The 19721-nt window shown below is 34.9% G+C and overlaps 1 protein-coding gene and 1 long non-coding RNA gene across 3 annotated transcripts in view; one reads left to right on the forward strand and one right to left on the reverse strand.

The window, feature by feature from the left end:
* CTDSPL2 (CTD small phosphatase like 2) overlaps positions 1-19721 on the forward strand; it is a 75948-nt gene that overhangs the window by 40063 nt on the left and 16164 nt on the right. The window contains exons 3-8 of one of the 2 annotated variants that reach the window (XM_031029156.2): positions 701-839; positions 2316-2462; positions 7856-8071; positions 12085-12163; positions 12437-12548; positions 14714-14800. In XM_031029156.2, coding sequence (XP_030885016.1) covers positions 701-839; positions 2316-2462; positions 7856-8071; positions 12085-12163; positions 12437-12548; positions 14714-14800 — 780 coding nt within the window. Of the gene's footprint in view, positions 1-700; positions 840-2312; positions 2463-7855; positions 8072-12084; positions 12164-12436; positions 12549-14713; positions 14801-19721 lie in introns of both variants that reach the window. The other variant, XM_006727452.3, reaches the window with a different exon arrangement.
* The window catches only part of LOC145723495 (uncharacterized), a 68644-nt gene that overhangs the window by 23786 nt on the left and 25137 nt on the right, over positions 1-19721 (reverse strand). The window lies entirely within an intron of this gene.

Genomic DNA, 19721 nt, shown 5'->3' on the forward strand with positions numbered 1-19721 from the left:
ATCTGTTTTTAAAAATTGAGGTATAATTGATATACAGCATTGTATTAGTTTTAGTGTAAAATATGATTTGATATTTATATATACGTGTTGTAAAATGATCATCACAATAAGCCTAGCTAACATCCATTACCATGGTTAGAACTTTTTTTTGTGATGAGAAGTTTTAAAATCTACTCTCTTAGCAACTTTCAGATATGAAGTACTGTATTAACTGTAGTTGCCATGTTGTGCATTACATTTCCATGACTTACTTATTTTAGAACTAAAATTTGTACCTTTTGACTCCCTTCACCCATTTTGCCAGCCCCCATCCCCCACCTCTGGCAACCACCAGTCTGTTCTCTGTGTCTATGAGCAGAGTCTTTTTTTCATTTGTTATTTAGATTCCACATAAAAGTGAGGTCATACAGTATTTTAACTATCTTCACTTAGCACATCCATGTTGTCCGTCCATGTTGTCACAAGTGGCAAGATTTCATTCTTTTTAATGGCTGAATAATACTTCAGTGTGTGTTTGTGTGTGTGTGTGTATCCCCCATACAGTCTATCCATTCATCAACAGATGAACACTTAAGTTGTGTCTGTTGGCTATTGTAAATAATGCTGCAGTGAACATGGGGGTACATATCATATTTTGTAAGTGTAATCTATAAGGCAGAATGCCTATGCTCAATGCATGTTTTTTTCCTCATATCTTAAGGAAGAGAGAGAAAATCCTTCGAAACGGAGTAGGATTGAACGTGATATAGATAATAATTTGATCACATCAACACCAAGAGCAGGAGAAAAGCCTAACAAACAGTTATCTCGAGTAAGACGGAAAAGTCAAGTAAATGGAGGTTTGTTAATATTTAGATATTGTTCTATTAGGTGTAAGCAGAGATCTCACCTGTCATGTTTATTTTCTGTTTTTAAAAACTGACTCTGCAGTTTTTTCCCTTATTTTTGTAATATTCTTTGTATTAAGTATTAGTAGCATGAAATAAAAATTTATCTAATACTGATCTACTTTGCTGAGTTAAAATAAGTAAAGGCAGAGCAACTAGCTTTATACTGTTTATCGTAAAAATGTATATGGAACATTTTCAACCTCTAATAAACTCTGTTCTTAAAGCAGTAATAACTGTGGCTTAATTTATTGAAATATGTACAAAGAATTTGTTTCTGGATCATGGAATTTCAGAGCTCAGAGAGGGCTTGTATCACTTGGGACAGTGGTTCTTAACTAGGGGTGGTTTTGTCCCCAGGGGACATTTGTTAATATTTGGAGACCCTTTTGGTTGTCACAACCTGTTGGGGGGTTACTACTCATATCTAACAGGTAGAGGTTAGGGATGCTGCTAGACATCCTACAATGTACAGGACATCCTCCTTCAATAAAGAATTATCCAGCCCAAAAATCAATAGTGCTGCTGTTGATAAACCTTGTTCTAGGTCAATATGTTAAAATATTGCTGGGAAGCTCCTCAAAGTCAAAAAGAAAATCAAGAAGGACAAGCAGAGAAAGCTATAAAAACCAACACTTTAGAGCATGGATTACTTCATTTAACCATTGCTGTTTTAATAAAACACAACAGCAAGAATAATTTCTTACCTCTTTCCCCCCAACTCAGTGTTGTATCTCTGTTGTTAGAATTGACTATTAGGGAAAAAGAAACAAAAGACCTATCGCAAAGAAGGAAAGAATGTGGTAGATATCAAGTAAAGTTGTGGAAGGTCAAGAATGATTAATCAAAACACATTTGTTTGAATTTGTTTTTACTGTATCATTTCCAAAAACCCATGAAAATTTTTTTATTCATAAGAAACTAAAAAAACAAAAGACAAACCTGTTTGTTCTTCTTAATCACTCTGAAATGATGCCTGAGTATACATAAGTAATTGACACTGCTATACACAGTCTTCTGCTTCAGTAGATCTATGTTGCCTCTATTTATTTAGCTGTTATTCATTACTAATAGATTGGTTTTGTGAAGTAGGCAGCCTCCCAAAATGTAAATAAGGGCAGGATCTTGCATTTATGTTTTTGATGTTGTAATTTGCTTTACTTACAAAGAGTTTATTTCATTTTCTGTTACACTGGATTTTGAAGCCTTTCAGTCTATATACTTCTAGATGTAAACATAAAATCATTTGATTTACAATTTATTTACCTCAGGATATTTTTAAGTAATCAGTTTTTTTAACAGTAAATGTTAATCAGTTTTTATGAAGTATTTTGAGGCAAAAAATTATTTTCATAATGAATTGTTTAAAACATTTCTTAAAGTCATGTTTTCTAGATTGCAACTTTTTTCTTGTTTCTTTCTTAGAAGCTGGTAGTTATGAAATGACAAATCAACATGTAAAACAAAATGGAAAATTAGAAGATAATCCTTCCTCTGGCAGTCCTCCAAGGACTACATTGTTGGGGACCATATTTTCTCCTGTCTTCAACTTTTTTTCACCAGCAAATAAAAATGGTAAGTATAAACTATTACCCATAATTTGGGTTTAAAAAATTAATAGTTTCCCTAGTTTTTTAAAAGATCTGTTTGATTTTACTGGCATATTTTGTCAGCATCTTATGTTTGTTTTCAGCCTCATTAAAAACACAGCTCCTGAAGAAAAAGAAAAAGAAAAAAAAATACACAGCTCCTAAAAGTTTGTGGTTTTTGTGTTTTGTTTTTTGGGTTTTTTTTGTTTTTAGTGGCTGAAATAAATTTAGGTCATGTTTAATTCTGTTGAAGTACATGAACTCCACTTTCACTATCTGAAAAGCTAAATGATAAACTTTGGGCTGGAGGGAAAGTAATTTCTTTTATGTTGGAATGACTTCTGTAATCCTTAGTGTGTACAGGAGAGAATCCAGAAATATTTTCAGTATTCTAGATCAATAAAGTAGAATTTTTAAAATATTTTAAGTGAGCTGAAACTAGGTCATTTTTTGTAACACATTTTTATCATTTGTTTTTTAAAGATTTTATTTATTTATTTGACAGAGAGAGAGTGAGAGCAGGAACACAAGTAGGGGGAGTGGGAGAGGGAGAAGCAGACTCCTGCCGAGCAGGGAGCCCGATGTAGGGCTTGATCCCAGGACCCTGGGATCATGACCCGAGCCGAAGGCAGACGCTTAACGACTGAGCCACCCAGGCACCCCCATTTTTATCATTTGTAACACATTTTATTTATCATTCATCATTTATCATCAAAGACCCCCTAGGGATCTTTAATTTGGATAATTAGTAACTACTCTAATGCAAATGAATTGAAGGTTTTCATTATATAATGCCTTTGCAAAAGAATCAAACTTGGATTGTTTCCCAAAAATTTTTTTTTAAAGATTTTATTTATTTATTTGGCAGAGAGAGAGAGAGAGTGAGAGCCAGAACACAAGCAGGGGGAGTGGGAGAGGGAGAAAGTAGGCTTCCTGCCGAGCAGGGAGCCCGATGTGGGACTTGATCCCAGGACCCTGGGATCATGACCTGAGCCCAAGGCAGACGCTTAATGATTGAGCCACCCAGGCGCCTCCAACACTTTTTTTTAAAGATTTTGAGAGAGCGCTCGCACCCTAGGAGAGGGAGAGAAAGAGAATCCCAAGCAGACTCCGTGCTGAGTATGAAACCCAATGTGGGGCTCAACCCTATAACCCTGAGATCATGACCCAAGCCTAAACCAAGAGGTGGATGCCCAGTGGACTGAGCTACCCAGGTGTCCTGCCCAACATACATTTTTTTTAAAGATTTAGCTAGTGTTGGGGTGCCTCAGTGGCTCAGTCATTAAGCGTCTGCCTTCGGCTCAGGTCATGGTTCCAGGGTCCTGGGATCGAGCCCCGCGTTGGGCTCTCTGCTCCGCGGGAAGCCTGCTTCTCCCTCTCCCACTCCCCCTGCTTGTGTTTCCTCTCTTGCTGTGTCTCTCTCTCTCTGTCAAATAAATAAATAAAATCTTAAAAAAAAAAATTTAGCTAGTGTCCTGTCTTTTTTGATGATTAATTCTTAATTTCATAAATGATAATTTAGTCTCTAGATTATGTGAGGGCAAGAGTTCATGTCTTTATTTTTGCATCAACCATGTTGTTTGATATAGTACAGGGCACATGGAAAATAGCCATTAAATGCTTGTTGCCTGATTATTTAAATTCTAGTTTGAATTATGTTTCTGGATGATAATACAATTTTTAAAAGACAGAATGGTGCACTATAAAATCTAAGTGCTCTGGGGGCTAAAAATAATGCATATTGGCACATGAAAGGACTTGTGAAGTCCTGTAGTAGAAATAAAACAACAAACTACCTTTAACTTTGTTTAACCCCGTATTTCCTAGGCATATTTGACCCCAAGAACCCTTTTCTGTGGAACATCTATGAACATCTTGTAAAACTAGTGCCCCTTAGAACATCTTTGGAAATAGCTGGTGTGGTGGAAAAAGAATGGGCATTGGAATTAGAGAAACTTATTTTAAAATTGCCACTCTTTAACTATGTTACCTTGGTCCAGTTCTTTAAATTGAGCCTCTTAACCTGTGAGAGAAGATAATTATACTTAAGTATGGGACAGGGGTGATTTGAAGATTTCAATTCATTCAGTTCAATATTTGCCATGTCCCAGCCATTGTACTAGGCCCTGGAGATTCAAGGATGATTAACACATGGTCCCTGCCCTCAAGGAGCTTGCTTTTTTACAAGAGGGAGAGAGATCCATAAATAGGTATAATAAATTTTTATAAGTGCATTGATAAGAGGTATGGGGCAGTGGGGTGTTCAAAGAATGGAATGGTTCTGTATTCTTGGTGGCATCTAACAATAGTCTTTATAGAAAAGCTGAATCTTGAAAGGTGGTAAAGGGCATTTCAGGTAGAATGAGCAGCACGAGCAAAGGCATTGTGTGTTTGAGAAACAAATTAGTTTATTACAGATGGAGCACTGGATGTGAGGAGCGCATAGGATGGGTTAAGATAGAGTTATAAAGTTGGCAAATTAAGGCTAACATGGTAAGATAATTGAATTTTAATTTTATTCTTAGTGGAGGATGATTGAAAGGTTTTGAATTGGTGAGTAGTATGAACAGATTTGTGTTTTCTAAAAAGCTCTTTGGCAGTAGTGTGTTGGCTACATTCTAAGAAGGTTGGATGTGGGGAAAACAATTAGACTTATAGTCCATGTGAGATTTCATGCAACCTTAATGGTGACACTAGAGAAAAGAAGGGTCAGAGGTATAGAATGGAGATGAAAGATTGGAGATGAAAGAGACAAGAGATTAAGAGGACACAAGGTTATTTTTTCAAGAGCAAGAAGTTATGTTTCGGGAGATAGATAATTGAATTTAATTTGGGCCATGCTGAGTTTGAGATGCCATGAAACAACCAAATAAAATGTCTGGTAGCCATTTGTCCTTCTGGTGTGGTGTGGAGCTTAAAAATATGGGTTTAAGCAAGTCTATTGTATTATCAGCTTATAGGTATTAGTTAAAACTAGTGGAGTAAATGGTGTATATGGTTCAGTGACCTAAGATCTTGGGGGAATAAATGTTTGGACAGAAGTTGATGTTTCATAGTTACAACTTTTTCTTTGAGGGAGGTGATGGTGCCATGTGCTGAGATTCCTGGTGGCAGGAATTGAAGAGAACAGTGAAGGTTTAGAATGTTTGCTTTTGGGTATAATTTAAAAGAAACACACACACACCAGTAAGCCTGTAAGTTACATTGATTCAAGAGGGATTTCTGTGATGGATGACAGTGGAAAGACAAGGGAACAAGGACCCTGAAGCTGCTGGCTTGAGAGTGGTTTAAGTGATATACTATGAAATCTAGGTGAGAAGGGTGGGGAAGGAGCCGTTGAGGGATTGTTTAGAATGAAAGAGACTGACTTTTATCAAACATGAAGATCACATGTAATAGGAATATGAGATAGATAGATAATTAAAAGATTAGGAGGTTATGGTAGGGGATTGATATATTTGAACTTTAGTTTTCAGAGATAAACCTTTTCTTAGTGTGAATGTCCAGGTTATGATCATGATAGTTGCTTAAGAAAGCAGTATGAATGAAGAAGGAGCTAAAGAGGGCAAAACCTTTGAGGATTAGTCTTAGGATGAGTCATTGACCTCACCTGTAGGAGGTGTTTAATAGACCTTTAAATTGGCAGCTAGGTGTTAAATTCCTCTGGTTGAGAGAGGATGCTGGCAGCAGTTGGTAGATGTCAGCGGTGGGGATAAGTGAAGAATTATATAGCTAGGTGACATCAGTCTCAAAGGAACAGGCATTTTTTTGCAAATTCAGTGGAAAACCATTGATCTGGTAGCAGCAATGGAGATAAATGAATTCTGATACAGTTAGTATGTTGAATGTGGAAGAATAAAGAGCTTTGTGGGAAATGTCAGGAAAAGATGTTTTTTGGAAAGGGGTTAGTTACATTTAAAGCTATGACAGAGAAGGAACATTCTGTGAGAAAGTTGAGAGTATGGGAGGTTGATTTTGTTGTTGAAAATGACATTTGGAGGATTCCATAAAGAAATAGAGTTGGGTTTATCTCATAGTGGAAGAAGAATTGGGCAACAGGGTCATCTAGGTGGTGGCTGAGTATGATTAGGAAACTAACTTCAGTCTTTGTTACTGAGGTGGAATCTTGTTAGGAAATTGTTCTTGTGTCTCTGAATAAAAATGTTATGATAGGGGAACAGTTAGCTCATTCTTGCATAACTACCTCTGGTTTAAAAATTACAACTGCCTACAGTGGCTAGGATGCTTAGTACTGGAAGGATCAGGAGCTGTTCAATGGAAATAAATAATGGAAATGATAATGGAAAAAATATATATATAATGCCTAGCTCATAGTAGGCATTTAATAAATGATATTTGCTTTATAGAAAAGTTCTATAGTCAACAATACTGTATTGTATACTTCAAAGTTGCAAAGAGACTAGATAGATTTTCTCACCACAGAAAAATGGTAATGATGTGGCAGGATAGAGGTGTTAGCCTAATGCTAGGTTGGTAATCATAATGCAATATATAAATGTATTAAATCAACACATACACCTGAAACTTATACAAGGTTATATTGTCAGTTATGTATCAAAATTTATAAAAATTCTAAATTATGACTGTGGTTTCACTATAAATAGGTGTTTCTAAACTATTTGAACACTCTTAAGAAAATTTTGTTCACCAATATCACTCTAGCTTATAATAGTCTTTATTACTGATTATTTGAAATGTCTAGAAAAGACTCACTAAACTGGTATCCTCAGCTCTGTTTCTGTTGCATTTAGTTTTTCCAAGTATTTATGAGTTTTTCATTATTTAATTTCACTTTTATTAAAATATATTTCACAAGGGCGCCTGGGTGGCTCAGTCGTTAAGCATCTGCCTTCGGCTCAGGTCATGATCCTGGGGTCCTGGGATCAAGCCCCGCATCGGGCTTCCTGCTCAGCGGGGAGCCTGCTTCTCCCTCTCCCACTCCCCCTGCTTGTGTTCCCTCTCTTGCTGTCTCTCTCTCTGTCAAATAAATGAATAAAATCTTAAAAAAAATAAAATAAAATATATTTCACATACATTATGTAAATTTAAGGGTAAACAAGTTGATTTGATACATTTATATATTGTAATATGATTGCCATGTAACAGTAATTAGCACCTCTATCACATTACATAATTATCTTTTCATTTTAGTGGTTAGAACAATTAAGTTCTATTCTTTTAGCAAGTTTGATGATTATAATACAATATTTGTCTATATTCACTCTACGGCGCATTAGGTCTCTAGGGCTTATGTTTGCTTGCTATAAGTTTGTACCCTTAAAAACATCTATGCCTCTTCCCCCACCCCCTTTTGAGTTTTTAAATGATGGTTGTGAGCATACTGAATCTTGATTATAGGAACATCAGGATCCGATTCCCCAGGACAGGCTGTGGAAGCTGAAGAGATAGTAAAACAACTTGATATGGAACAGGTGGATGAGATCACTACCAGTACTACTACGTCAACGAATGGAGCAGCTTACTCAAATCAAGCAGTTCAAGTGAGGCCATCGATAAATAATGGTTTAGAAGAAGCAGAAGAAACAGTTAATCGTGATATCCCACCCCTTACAGGTGAAGAAAATTCCTTTTCTTAATGCATCTTCATGAATAATGTATAAAAATGCAGGATTTCTTTTTTTCTTTAATAGAGCAAATGCGTAAGTTTTTCTTTCTTGAACATAAAACAATTAAAATTGGAAATAAAACTTTCTCCCCCAAATCTGGTCATTTTGAAATTGAATTTTTTAAAAGGCTGTTTTGACAGAGCATTAGTCATCTTACAGTTTATTTGTACTAATCTGACTACTTAGAAATTTAACACAAATAGGGGCGCCTGGGTGGCTCAGTTGGTTAAGCGACTGCCTTCGGCTCAGGTCATGATCCTGGAGTCCCAGGATCCAGTCCCGCATCGGGCTCCCTGCTCATCAGGGAGTCTGCTTCTCCCTCTGACCCTCCTCCCTCTCATGCTGTCTCTCTATCATTCTCTCTCTCTCTCAATAAATAAAAATCTTTAAAAAAAAAAAAGAAATTTAACACAAATAGCAAAACATATGCTCATGTTCATGAACACACTTATTATAATTGCACTAGTATCAGACCCTTCGGTCTGAAGTTCCCACCTAAAGGCAGCCTTATACCTTCAGATTTGTTGCATATATAGATGACATCCCCCCAAAAGAAGCTTCTTTTCCCTGATCTTTCCCTGGATCCAAACTTTGCAGCCTAATTCTGGATCCTTATAAAGGCCTACCATAATTGTTGGGTCCCTGAGCCAGTTGTCATGGAAATGTAGAACATATGAGATCAGAATTTATTACCTCTGAGGGTTGTGGTATACAGATGTATAAAGCTAAAAGATGAAACTGTTCCATCATGCTTAAAAGCAGAAATAAAATTGAGGATGGTCATCTTTTCCCAGAGGGACAAGATCTTGGGCTTTTATTTTAGATTTGTCTTTTTATTTCCTATAATGCCATGCATTTGAGAGACCCTAGCACATATGTATTGGTTCAGAAACGTAGTTTGGCATAAGGAAGTAGAATGATGTTCTTCCCTTGAATATAAGGGGAAACTTGAAAAAATATAATCAAAACGGCAGAAAACATTTAAAGAAAAAATCCTACAATTATGAAACTTCTATATAGGGCAACCCAGTAATACCAATATGAAGAGAAAAAGCGACATAACAAAGATTTATTTTAAATTGGTCAAATAAAAGATTAACTTCTGTAGTGTTAAACTTAAGATCTATAATGTTAAATTATAATGTTATATTTTTTTAAAGATTTTACTTATTTATTTGATAGAACACAAGCAGGGGTAGTAGCTGGCAGAGGGAGAAGCAGACTCCTTACTGAGCAGGGAACCCAATGCGGGACTCAATCCCAGGACCCTGGGATCATGACCTGAGCTGAAGGCAGACGCTTAACCGACTGAGCCACGCAGGCGCCCTATAATGTTATATTTTAAGAATAATACTGAATCTGTCAAATCAACTTGGATTATGTACATAGTTCATTCTTGGGCAGATAAGATTTGCAAAGGAATCTACTCTTCACCTGTCATTTTATGCTCATTCCTTGCCAGTGTTTGGGCGTATAGACTAAGTCCAGGGCTTTGGACCTCTTGTTTGATGTTTGTTCTGTATTTTTGTGCTGCTGTATAATCCTCTGTATTTATTTTTTTTCTGACAACTGTGAAGATGGAGAAGGGATTTCTATAGCATTAGTGGTTTCTGGGGGGTGGGGAGTAAAATTTACTCCAGTTGTCTCATTCATTCATTTATTTCCTTAACTTTTATTGAACACCTATTTTCTGTGATGGACGTTATTTATAAAGATGAATAAGATAAATGCTCCTTGACCCTGAAGAGTACATTATCTAATTGATGAGCCAGGTAATCACAAAAATTACTGTACAGTGTGGTGAGTGCTATTAGAAATAAATGTGCAGAATGATGAGGTGGCACATTGCATTCACTCTGGATCATGAGAGGATAGAAGTAAAATTTTTGCTGATCTTAAAAGATGAGTATGAGTGACAAAGGTTATTACTTTTCCTTAACTTCAAGAACCTAGCCAAAGAGAACAAGAAGGAAGGAGGATGGCTCTGTCATTTACTTAGCTTTGTGACTTTAGACAGCTTACTTAAGCTCTGAGATGACTCTCTGACCTTTAAAAGGGAAATAATTCAGGGTTATGAAAGCTAAATGGGATGAAATAAGAAAAATGCTTAGCATGAAGGCACTCACATACTGCTTCCTTTCCCCCTTTCTCTGAAGTTAAGAGGAATTTGAAACAAGTAGTTAGAAGATATATTTTTCCATTACCCCTTGTGCTAATGAACTGTTATTGGCATGAAATTACAGATGGACAAAAATTATGTTTTACCTCTGTTGTCATTCACTTAATATACATACTGTGTTACAAGGTAATACATACATAAAGAATTATTACATGATAGGGGCGCCTGGGTGGCTTAGTCGGTTAAGTGTCCGACTCTTGGTTTAGGCTCAGGTCATGATCTCAGGGTCATGAGATGGAGCCCCATGTCAGGCTCTACGCTCATTGCAGAGTCTGCTTGAGATTCTCTTCCTTTTCTTCTCCCTCCCTCTTTGCCTCTTTCCCCACTCATGCATGCACTCAGTCTCTGTCTCTCTAAAATAAATAAAATCATTTTAAAAAGAATTAATACATGGTAATAGCAAGAAATATTTGTTTTTTTTCCTTTGACTATTATCCACCAATATTCCATTCCTGTAGACAGATTATAGCAGTTTTAGTGAGTTCCACTGTCTTAGTCCTTTTGGGCTGCAATAACAAATTACCACAGACTAGGTGGCATATACACAGCAGAAATTTATTTCTCATGGTTTAGGAGGTTGGGAAATCCAAGATCAAAGCACCAAGCAGATTCATTACCTGGTGAGAGCCTGCTTTCTGGTTCATAAACAATTATTTTCTCATGCACCCTTACATGGCAGAAGCTATGTGAACTGTCTGGAGGCTCTTTTATAAGGGCACTAATCCCATTCATGAGGGCTCCACCCTCATGACCTAATGACCTCATGACATCCTAAAGTCTCCAACTCTAAATACCATTTTGTGGCGACACAAACATTCAGTCTCTGGCATCCATCTTGAACTTTTAGCTCTGAGACATTACCTCTAACTTAGAATTTTACCTTTTGTCCTTTCCTTGAATTTAAGTTATAATTATTGTCTTAGAAAATTCCCAGCATAATTTTTTTTTTTAAGTTTTTTGTTTATTTAAGTAATCTCTGCACCCAACATGGGGCTTGAACTCCTGACCCTGAGATCCAGTCACATGCTCTTCCGACTAAGCCAGCCAGGCTCCCCTCCCAGCATTATTTCTAATGCTCTATCATTTGATAGAATTTTAGCTTAAATGTAGGATGGACCATTTGTCATGGAATAGAGAATTACTTCATGATTATTTTTAGGTTGCTTGTAAATTAGAAGTAAAATAAGGCCTCTTCTAAAGCAATGGTTTCTATATAAAGCAGCATTTTTTAACTTTTTAAAAGATTTTAGACAGCCTCGAGATTCCTGTAAAAATGTACATACAGCATTTTTTCATAAGTCTTCAGGGGGTTTCATGAACCTCTTAAAGAGTGTTCGTAGATCTCAGGTTAAAAACTACCTCTCGGTCTAAGGTCAGCACAGATATATATTGACTGCTTGTATATGTATGTACAAGGTACTTTGCAAACCGTGAAATTTTTATGTTTATACATATAACACCATGCAGTTAGAAATTGAAATTTCATGGAGTGTATGATTCTGGTAATAAGTAGTAAATTTTCTCTTTGCTGTGAGGGATTTTAATTCTGCCAGCCATGATCTAGCTTGCTATTTTATCTATAATGGCAGTTTTTTTCCTTTGGATCTGGAGTTAGATCTGTGTATTAATAAATTTGCTATGCAATACTGTTTGTAAGTTATTTCTGTCATTTCTTGAACCTAAAATACACAGGGCTTCAGGAAAATCTTATATAAAAACGGTAAAAATGTATACTTCATAGTGAGTAAAAGTAACATTTTGTTTTTCATTTTATTAAATAGCACCAGTAACTCCAGATAGTGGTTATTCATCAACTCACGCAGAGGCTACCTATGAAGAAGACTGGGAAGTATTTGACCCGTGAGTTTTTTGTTTTTTTGTTTTCCTTTCCCTCTTGGAGCAGAATGAAAGACATGTGTGGAGGGGTGGCTGAATGGTATATTGGAAAGAACATGTAACTTGTAGGTTACTGAAATATTTTATATTTTCAGTTTTATTTACATTTCATAGGTTTGGTTTACTAGATTAAAAGTGTATTATTTAATTAAAGATTTAAATATGAGCTGAATTTAGTAATATGTCATATTTATAAAATGTAGAAATGTTGAGATTTTCTTAAAATTTGATTTGTAGGTATTATTTCATCAAACATGTTCCACCACTGACAGAAGAACAACTAAATAGGAAACCTGCTCTTCCATTGAAAACAAGAAGCACACCAGAATTCTCCCTAGTTTTAGACCTGGTAAGTATATTGTATGTACAGGTAGAGAAAATAAAGGAGTTAAATTTCTTTTTTAAAAACTCTAGCCCAAAATACCTGAGAGGATAAAAGTGAACGTAAAAAGTCTTACACATTTACTAAACATATCTTAGATGTTCTGAAATGTTTTTATTTGAAGCATAGTCCAATGCCAAGGTCCTCAGTTTGATTGGTATCAGGTACTCTTTGAAAATAAATTAGGCTTTCATTTTTGTATTTAAATTAGTTCTTTCCCCCATATTTCTGAGATCCTTGCAATTTTTTTTTTTAATTTCCTGATAAATTCTATTTCATTTCATGCTTAGATTTTGCCTTTTGGGGGGGTGGTGTCAGGATTATATTTCCTTGAAGAACCAAATATTATTTGGGTCCCAATGAATTAACCTTATGCAAGATTATAGCCCTTTTTCTCTTCTTATTTTTGTGCAGTATCTAATACCAATAACTTTATTAATAGACTCCCAAAAACATGATCTCTTAATGCTAATAAAACCTTTAATATGCTCTCTTGATGTGTTAAAAATTTATGTTTTAGGGTACCAGAAGTGCTTTGAGAACTGAACACCTACCTATTATATAATATTGGGAAGCATTTTATTATTTAGCCTTTGTTACTCATATCCTATAATTGGAAATGTGGTTTATTTCTCATAAAATTTTTTTCTTGAGGAAAAGTTTATTATTTTAAATCTTAACTAGCATGTATAGTTCTTTTTTGAGAGTTCAGCACCTTAGCCTTTGTCTAGCCAGAGAGATGTAAGAGAGGTCTCCAGAGGTCCTAAGTATTAGGTATTTATTAGAGGATAAGTAGCAAGAGAAAAATTTTGAAACTGATCATGAGTAGTGTAGATTTGATGTGCAAGTTAGTGGAGAAACTGAAAAAGAGATTTTGCTAGATTTTTGTGTTAGGAGTTGATGTGGTCATGATAGCAAGCTTGACCATACAATTTTTAATGCAATGTGGAGGCAAACAGAAAAGATAGGATTTGGCTGAGCATAAACGAGTAATTTTATAGAAATAAATGAAGAATGATCAAAATTTAGATAGTCTATAGATGAAGAAGTAGCAGAATTAGTTATGATTCAGTTGAAGGAAAGAGGGTACCTTTTTTTAGATGCTAAGACAATACCTTGAAATGTGTAGACTGATATGCTATTAAAAGAAAATGAGGCATATCTAGAGTATTTTTTGCTCTTTGCCTCCCCAGAGTTAACTTTAGGTTAAAAGAAACACTCCAGCTAATAAGATGTGGAATCACAAGGTATGAACATTTGTGTTTCATTTTAATTCATTGTAAATGCATTGGAAAATTTTGGGGTTAGTCATTGGCAGCTTTTTTTTTTTAAGTGTTTTATCACTTACTACAAATAGAACTGTTTTTTAATCATTCAGTATTTAAGAAATATAAATATTTGCACATATCTTAGATGGAATGATCCTCACCTTCTTATCCTCTTAAAAAACAGGGTTTGGTAATCAAAAATGACAAGTCTTCATTGACTGCTAATTTAGTTAAATGTTTTTGTCTGAAACATATTCAACAGATACTAAGGCATCCATTTTACAAAATAAAAAACTTCATAAAACTTTAAAGGATAAGGAGCTATGTGAATAGAATATATGTATTCTTAAAAATAATTAGATTCTAAACTTCCATTTGCTAATTGTTAAATAAAAGGAGCTTATATTTATTTTATCAGAAAGTTGGCAACTGCAGAACTCAGAACACTGGTTCTCAGACTTGAGCATGCATCGGGATCACCTAAAGGGCTTATTAAAATATAGATTGCTGAGCTCCTTTTTTCTTCATCCCCTTTGGAGTTTTTGAATTATCACAAGTGGAGCTGGAGGATTCACATTTCTAACTAGTTAAAATTTTGCATTTCTAACTAGTTATTTATTTGCATTTCTAACCCAGATGATGCTGATGCTACTTGTTGGTCCAGGAACCATACCTGAGAACCAGTGGCTTAGAAAATTCTATTCCACATTGCCATGCCACACAGAAGAATGTATGATAAATGTAAAATTCCACATATGAATGAGTGTTTTCATAAATGTTTCTGGTGGTCATGGGTACATAAAATTATCATTTGAAATTTCTTTTAATATCTTGGTTCATTCGGTGTGTGCTTTTTATTTTAAGGATGAAACACTAGTACACTGTAGTCTAAATGAGCTAGAAGATGCAGCACTTACTTTTCCAGTCCTTTTCCAAGATGTCATTTATCAGGTAATTAAAAACAATTTTTAACTTGATTTTTAGCCTGTTAGATAATGTCCTGAACCAAGAAATCTTTTGTAATTTTATTTGTGTGTGTAAAGTTTAATGTGTTTTTTCCTAATGGATTTCATCAATATATTACTGATTTATTAACCCAAAGTAGCATCATGCTAAATAATTACATAAAACATTAAATGTTACCCAAAAATGTCAACTTTTTTAACCCAGTGATCTCTGCTAGTTTCATAATCTGTTTGCCAGCAGGTGGAGGCAGGAGCACTGACATTATAGATCCCCAAGAAGAACTTGCCAGGTTAACACCTGGTGTTTTGCTTTTTGTGTTTTTTTTTCCCCCAAAAATCCAGTTAGTATAAAGAAAACTCATTCCTTGTTGGTCATTTTTATTTCCTTTTGTAGTAATATGGCCTGTAGATTGCAGTTTGGTATATCTACTTTATATTAATCACAGAATTCCAGGACACTTCCGCTTATTGCTTTAAAAATCTGGGTAAAAGCATTTCTCCCTCATCTGTGTTGATGGACAAGTAACCATGCAAAATGCAAAGATCATTTACATTTCACTGTAAATTATGTGTGTTGGCCATAGTTTTTTCTTTATGTTTGAGATTTTCCTATCATAAAATTTCAATTAATTTATATGAATACACTTTGAAAATTGCAAAGTGCCTTTCTGTGTTGGTGGTGGTTACTTAATTAGCATTACCTTCATACATAGCAGTTGTTGAAGGGTTGGGAAAGGGTCAAATATTTGTTCTTTGTCAAGAGGAAGCCAACTCAAGGATTAAATAAAGCCACAGAACATTTACTGTGTGAATGATGGAAAGGTGTTCATGGTTGTTTGTGCTCTTAATAAGCAGTTAGAATATGGTATAGTTTTCTTGGCACATGATAGTTACTGTCTTTTGGGGATTGAAAAATTTCAGAGTTAAATAGAAGTTTGTGGTTCAGGATGTGCTTTACCTACTTTATGAGTCGTAAGAGAATTTATTTTAGCAATTCTTGTTAGTTCTGGTTTAACCTAGATAGGCATTGTAGGCATGCTAATATTTGAATACTATATTCATTTCCCTTCTATGGAGGCTTATTTTAGTTCTGGCTTTTGATTAGAGAATGAGCAAAATATACATAAAAATAAAGGATTGTAAGATTTTTGTATTTCTTTTTAACTGGATATTATTTGGCTTAAGGTAATCTCTTTTCTTAATAAGACCTTTTTTGCCAAATGGGTTCTTTTTTAGTTCACATCAAGGACAGGAGGCTTGTGGCAAATATAAATAGTATAGCAATATCTTAGTTCTCTCTTTTTAGCTTGATAACCTTGGTTTTTGTTCAAAATTGCATTCAGGCTTTGAATTTGGAAAGTTGTTATTTGAAAAATATTAAATAATTATTTTGGAATGACTTTTCTTAAGCTTTCAGATTTGAAATTTGTTTCTTGCAGATAGTTTTGGTTTGTTTATGTGATTTTTAATAGTTAAGAAACTTGGAAAGTAGTTGAGTTTGATTCTTCCCTTTCATGAGCATTTCTTTTTATTGTGACCATAAAATTGAATTTTTTCTTGCTGCTTCCACCATTTCTGCCTTAATTCTCTTCTTTCTTTTTTTTTTTTGTAAAGTTCTTATTATTTTTATGTGGATCTGGATAGTTATCTTATTTTGAATAAAAGTCTTGTAGCAGTGCATACAACTAATACTTACAAAAACCATATATGTACTGCATCTATCTCTGGAATTCAAAGAACTCTTTTTCTTATATATTCTGAGTTACACTTTCTGAAACTGAAAAATAAATGATCTAGCCTAAATTAGGAGCAGTGAGCAGGAAGTTTGAATCTTATAAGTTACAGAGACGATTGCATTTTATTATTATGATTTATTAGTTACTACATCATGTACAGAGTTTAGTCCCCCTTCAGTAAATTTTTGAGGATGTCCATAGTTAATATTCAGTATAATCCCTTGGATTTCTGGTTTTGGCATAGCCATTCTGTCTGCTTTTTTAAAAAGAACTTTGAAGAAATCTTGGGTTAGGGTTCCCCTAGTTTTCAGACCAGCAAGCTCCCTTTAAACAGGGAATGATGTCTTTTAAACTTTCAGTGGTGTTGTCTCCATCTACTGGCAAAGAAGAAATATACACAAGGGTCTGAGATGATCTAAGAGATTTTGGAGAAACCACATTATTAGGTAAGATGTAACTTACATATTTAACCACTGCAATATAATGTGGCCCACTTAAAGGTAGAAACCTGTAAAATACTGTATATACTCTTAAAAAATAATTTATTGAGGTGAAATTCACAACATAAAATAAACCATTTTTAAGTGAACCATTCCATGGCATTTATCTATATATTCTCGAATCTGTCAGTTCCATAGCATTTACATAGCATAGTGTATACTCTTAAAAATAAACTGGTAATATTAAGGTAGGATCAGATTCTTCATCTGAATCAACACCAAGTGTCCTCTTGGGACTTATTTTAGTTTCTTTTTGTGGTAAGTTTGTTATGGTTGACCTATATTTCTACTTGCTATTTTTGTTTCTTTCAAACAATTTAAAGTGTAAATTGTTTTACGTATGTTTTAATAATCATCTATATTAGGGGTTGGCAAACATTTTCCTGAAAAGGGCCAGTTTTTATTATTTTAGGTTCTGCAGTCTCTGTTCCAAATACTTTTTCTGCCATTGTAGCATGAAAGTAGTCATAGACAGTAAGTACATAATCAAATAAGCGTGGCTGTGTCCCAGTAAAACTTTATTTACAAAAATAAGTGACAGTTTGTATTTGACCCACAAGCCATAGTTTGCTGACCTTTGGTATAATAATTATGAGAGTATATACAGTAAATTTACATACTCAAATTCTAAGTGGAAGTAAGTAATAAAATGTTCATCAAAACTCTTATTAATATATAGAGAAATTTAAAACTGGATCCACTATAACCTGGTTGTGGGCTTTCTTAGTTTTTTCAGATGAAAGTTTAAGGGAAATTTAAGATGACCACTACTCACATTTAAAGATTGCCTGACTAATGGTATATACTCTCCTTTTGATTGATAAGTAGGACTCACTCAATGCAGGTGTCAGAATTTTTGAGCAGGTCGATTATTCAAGCCTCAATTTAGTACATTGAGTGTATTTGAAGTCCATTTCTCTGGGGGATAAAAAACTCTAAAAGACACAATCAAATTAAATTTAATACATGTTACTACTGACACTATATGGATAGACAGATTGTAGTTTGTGTAGTTGGAGAGAAAAAGTCATTCGAAATAACTGAGTTTTTAAAGTGAGGGTATGGCACTCACAAGGGCAAAAGTAATGGATTTTTGTTTGAATGGGTCTTTTTTTTTCCCTTTAAATTGGTTGTTTTTCCATATTATTTTATAGTTAGTTACTGGGAAAACGTATTTATTCATAGAATGGTGCAAATGCATTTGATATCTGAAAAAACAAGTGCATGATCAGTTCCAATGCACATATTTAATCTTTATATTTAGCTTATATTGACACATTGTCAGGAAATCCATCTCGTGGTGTTACTCAGTTAAGAGGTCTCCACTGTATTTAGTTTCTGTTCCTGCAGATCCACCAATTCAAGACTCTAGGTCATCTCACTCCCTCTTCCATCCAGAAGATGACTTCTATCCACAAGCAGGACTGAATCAAAAGACAGATTTTTCACTTAGCTCTTGAGCTGAACCACCTCCTCAATGACCTTCCTCTATCTCCATCAAGAACTGGAGCTCAGTTTTTTGAAGATGTAATAGAGCTACTCAGCCCAAACGTGGCTAATTGAAGACAAAAAGAAGATGCCTCATATGTTTCACCACAGTACAGCCAAACGTAACTGTGCTGTCCAACTCCTCATTCTGTAAAGTATGGCAGGGGCATCTGATTTTTGACTCTGTTCACCAATAAGACTTTAGCCAGTCAGTGGCTTTCTGAAGATCAGTAAAATCATCAAACTTTGGGTCAGCTGTCCAGAAATCAGATTGTGGTAAGCACTCAAGGAGAGATAGGTTCCATAGGGAGCTACTTGCTAAAGGGTGCTTTGTTTTTATTAGCGGAGGTTGCTTTTATGGGAAAAGTTGGGGGGAGAGGTGGGTGGGAAATCATGTTAGCAAAGCTCCACCTCTTCCCCATTACTGTAGTTCGTTTGTTTTCTGGGAACCTTATAGCCTAGGATAATTTTCACAAGGATCTCATATATTTTGTACTACAGAACAAGAGGAATAGAGGGTCAGTGGCTTCTTTCTCCTCTCTATAGTCTTTCTTAGAAAAGTCACCATTATTTTTGCTTCATGAAGAAAAAGCAATCATGTAAATGAAGAGCTTTGTAGTAAATATCTAATCAAATTTTTCCTTCTCTCAGGCTCTGACTTAAATTGATACTAACCAAGAGGCATTTTGTTTTGACCTTCATAAAGCATAATTGTTGTTGTACAAAAGTAGTATGTATAATTGTGCCTTAAATAAAACATTTGGGGTCGTGGACACTTAGTTTTGAGGATTAATGTAATATTTTAGCTGGTAGGGAACAATATTTTGATAATTGTAGGTTAATATTAAAAAGTAATTTTAAAGGAACTTTCCTATCCTTATTAGTAAGTATAGTTAGTCATTGGTACTAATTTTTTCATTGTAATTATTCATTATTGATTTTTAAGGTTAAAAAAAGGAAGAGCTGAAACCTATAGTTATATGCTTCTCAAAGATGATAAAATGTATTTCATGAGGAATTCTTTGTATTCTTTTAAATGTATCTTAAAATTAGAGGCAGTTCGGGTGCCTGGGTGGCTCAGTTGGTTAAGCGACTGCCTTCGGCTCAGGTCATGATCCTGGAGTCCCGGGATCGAGTCCCGCATCCGGCTCCCTGCTCGGCAGGGAGCCTGCTTCTCCCTCTG

This window comes from Leptonychotes weddellii, chromosome 9 (genome assembly GCF_054177405.1).
Source record: "Leptonychotes weddellii isolate Sample4059 chromosome 9, ASM5417740v2, whole genome shotgun sequence".
Lineage (NCBI taxonomy): Eukaryota > Metazoa > Chordata > Mammalia > Carnivora > Phocidae > Leptonychotes > Leptonychotes weddellii.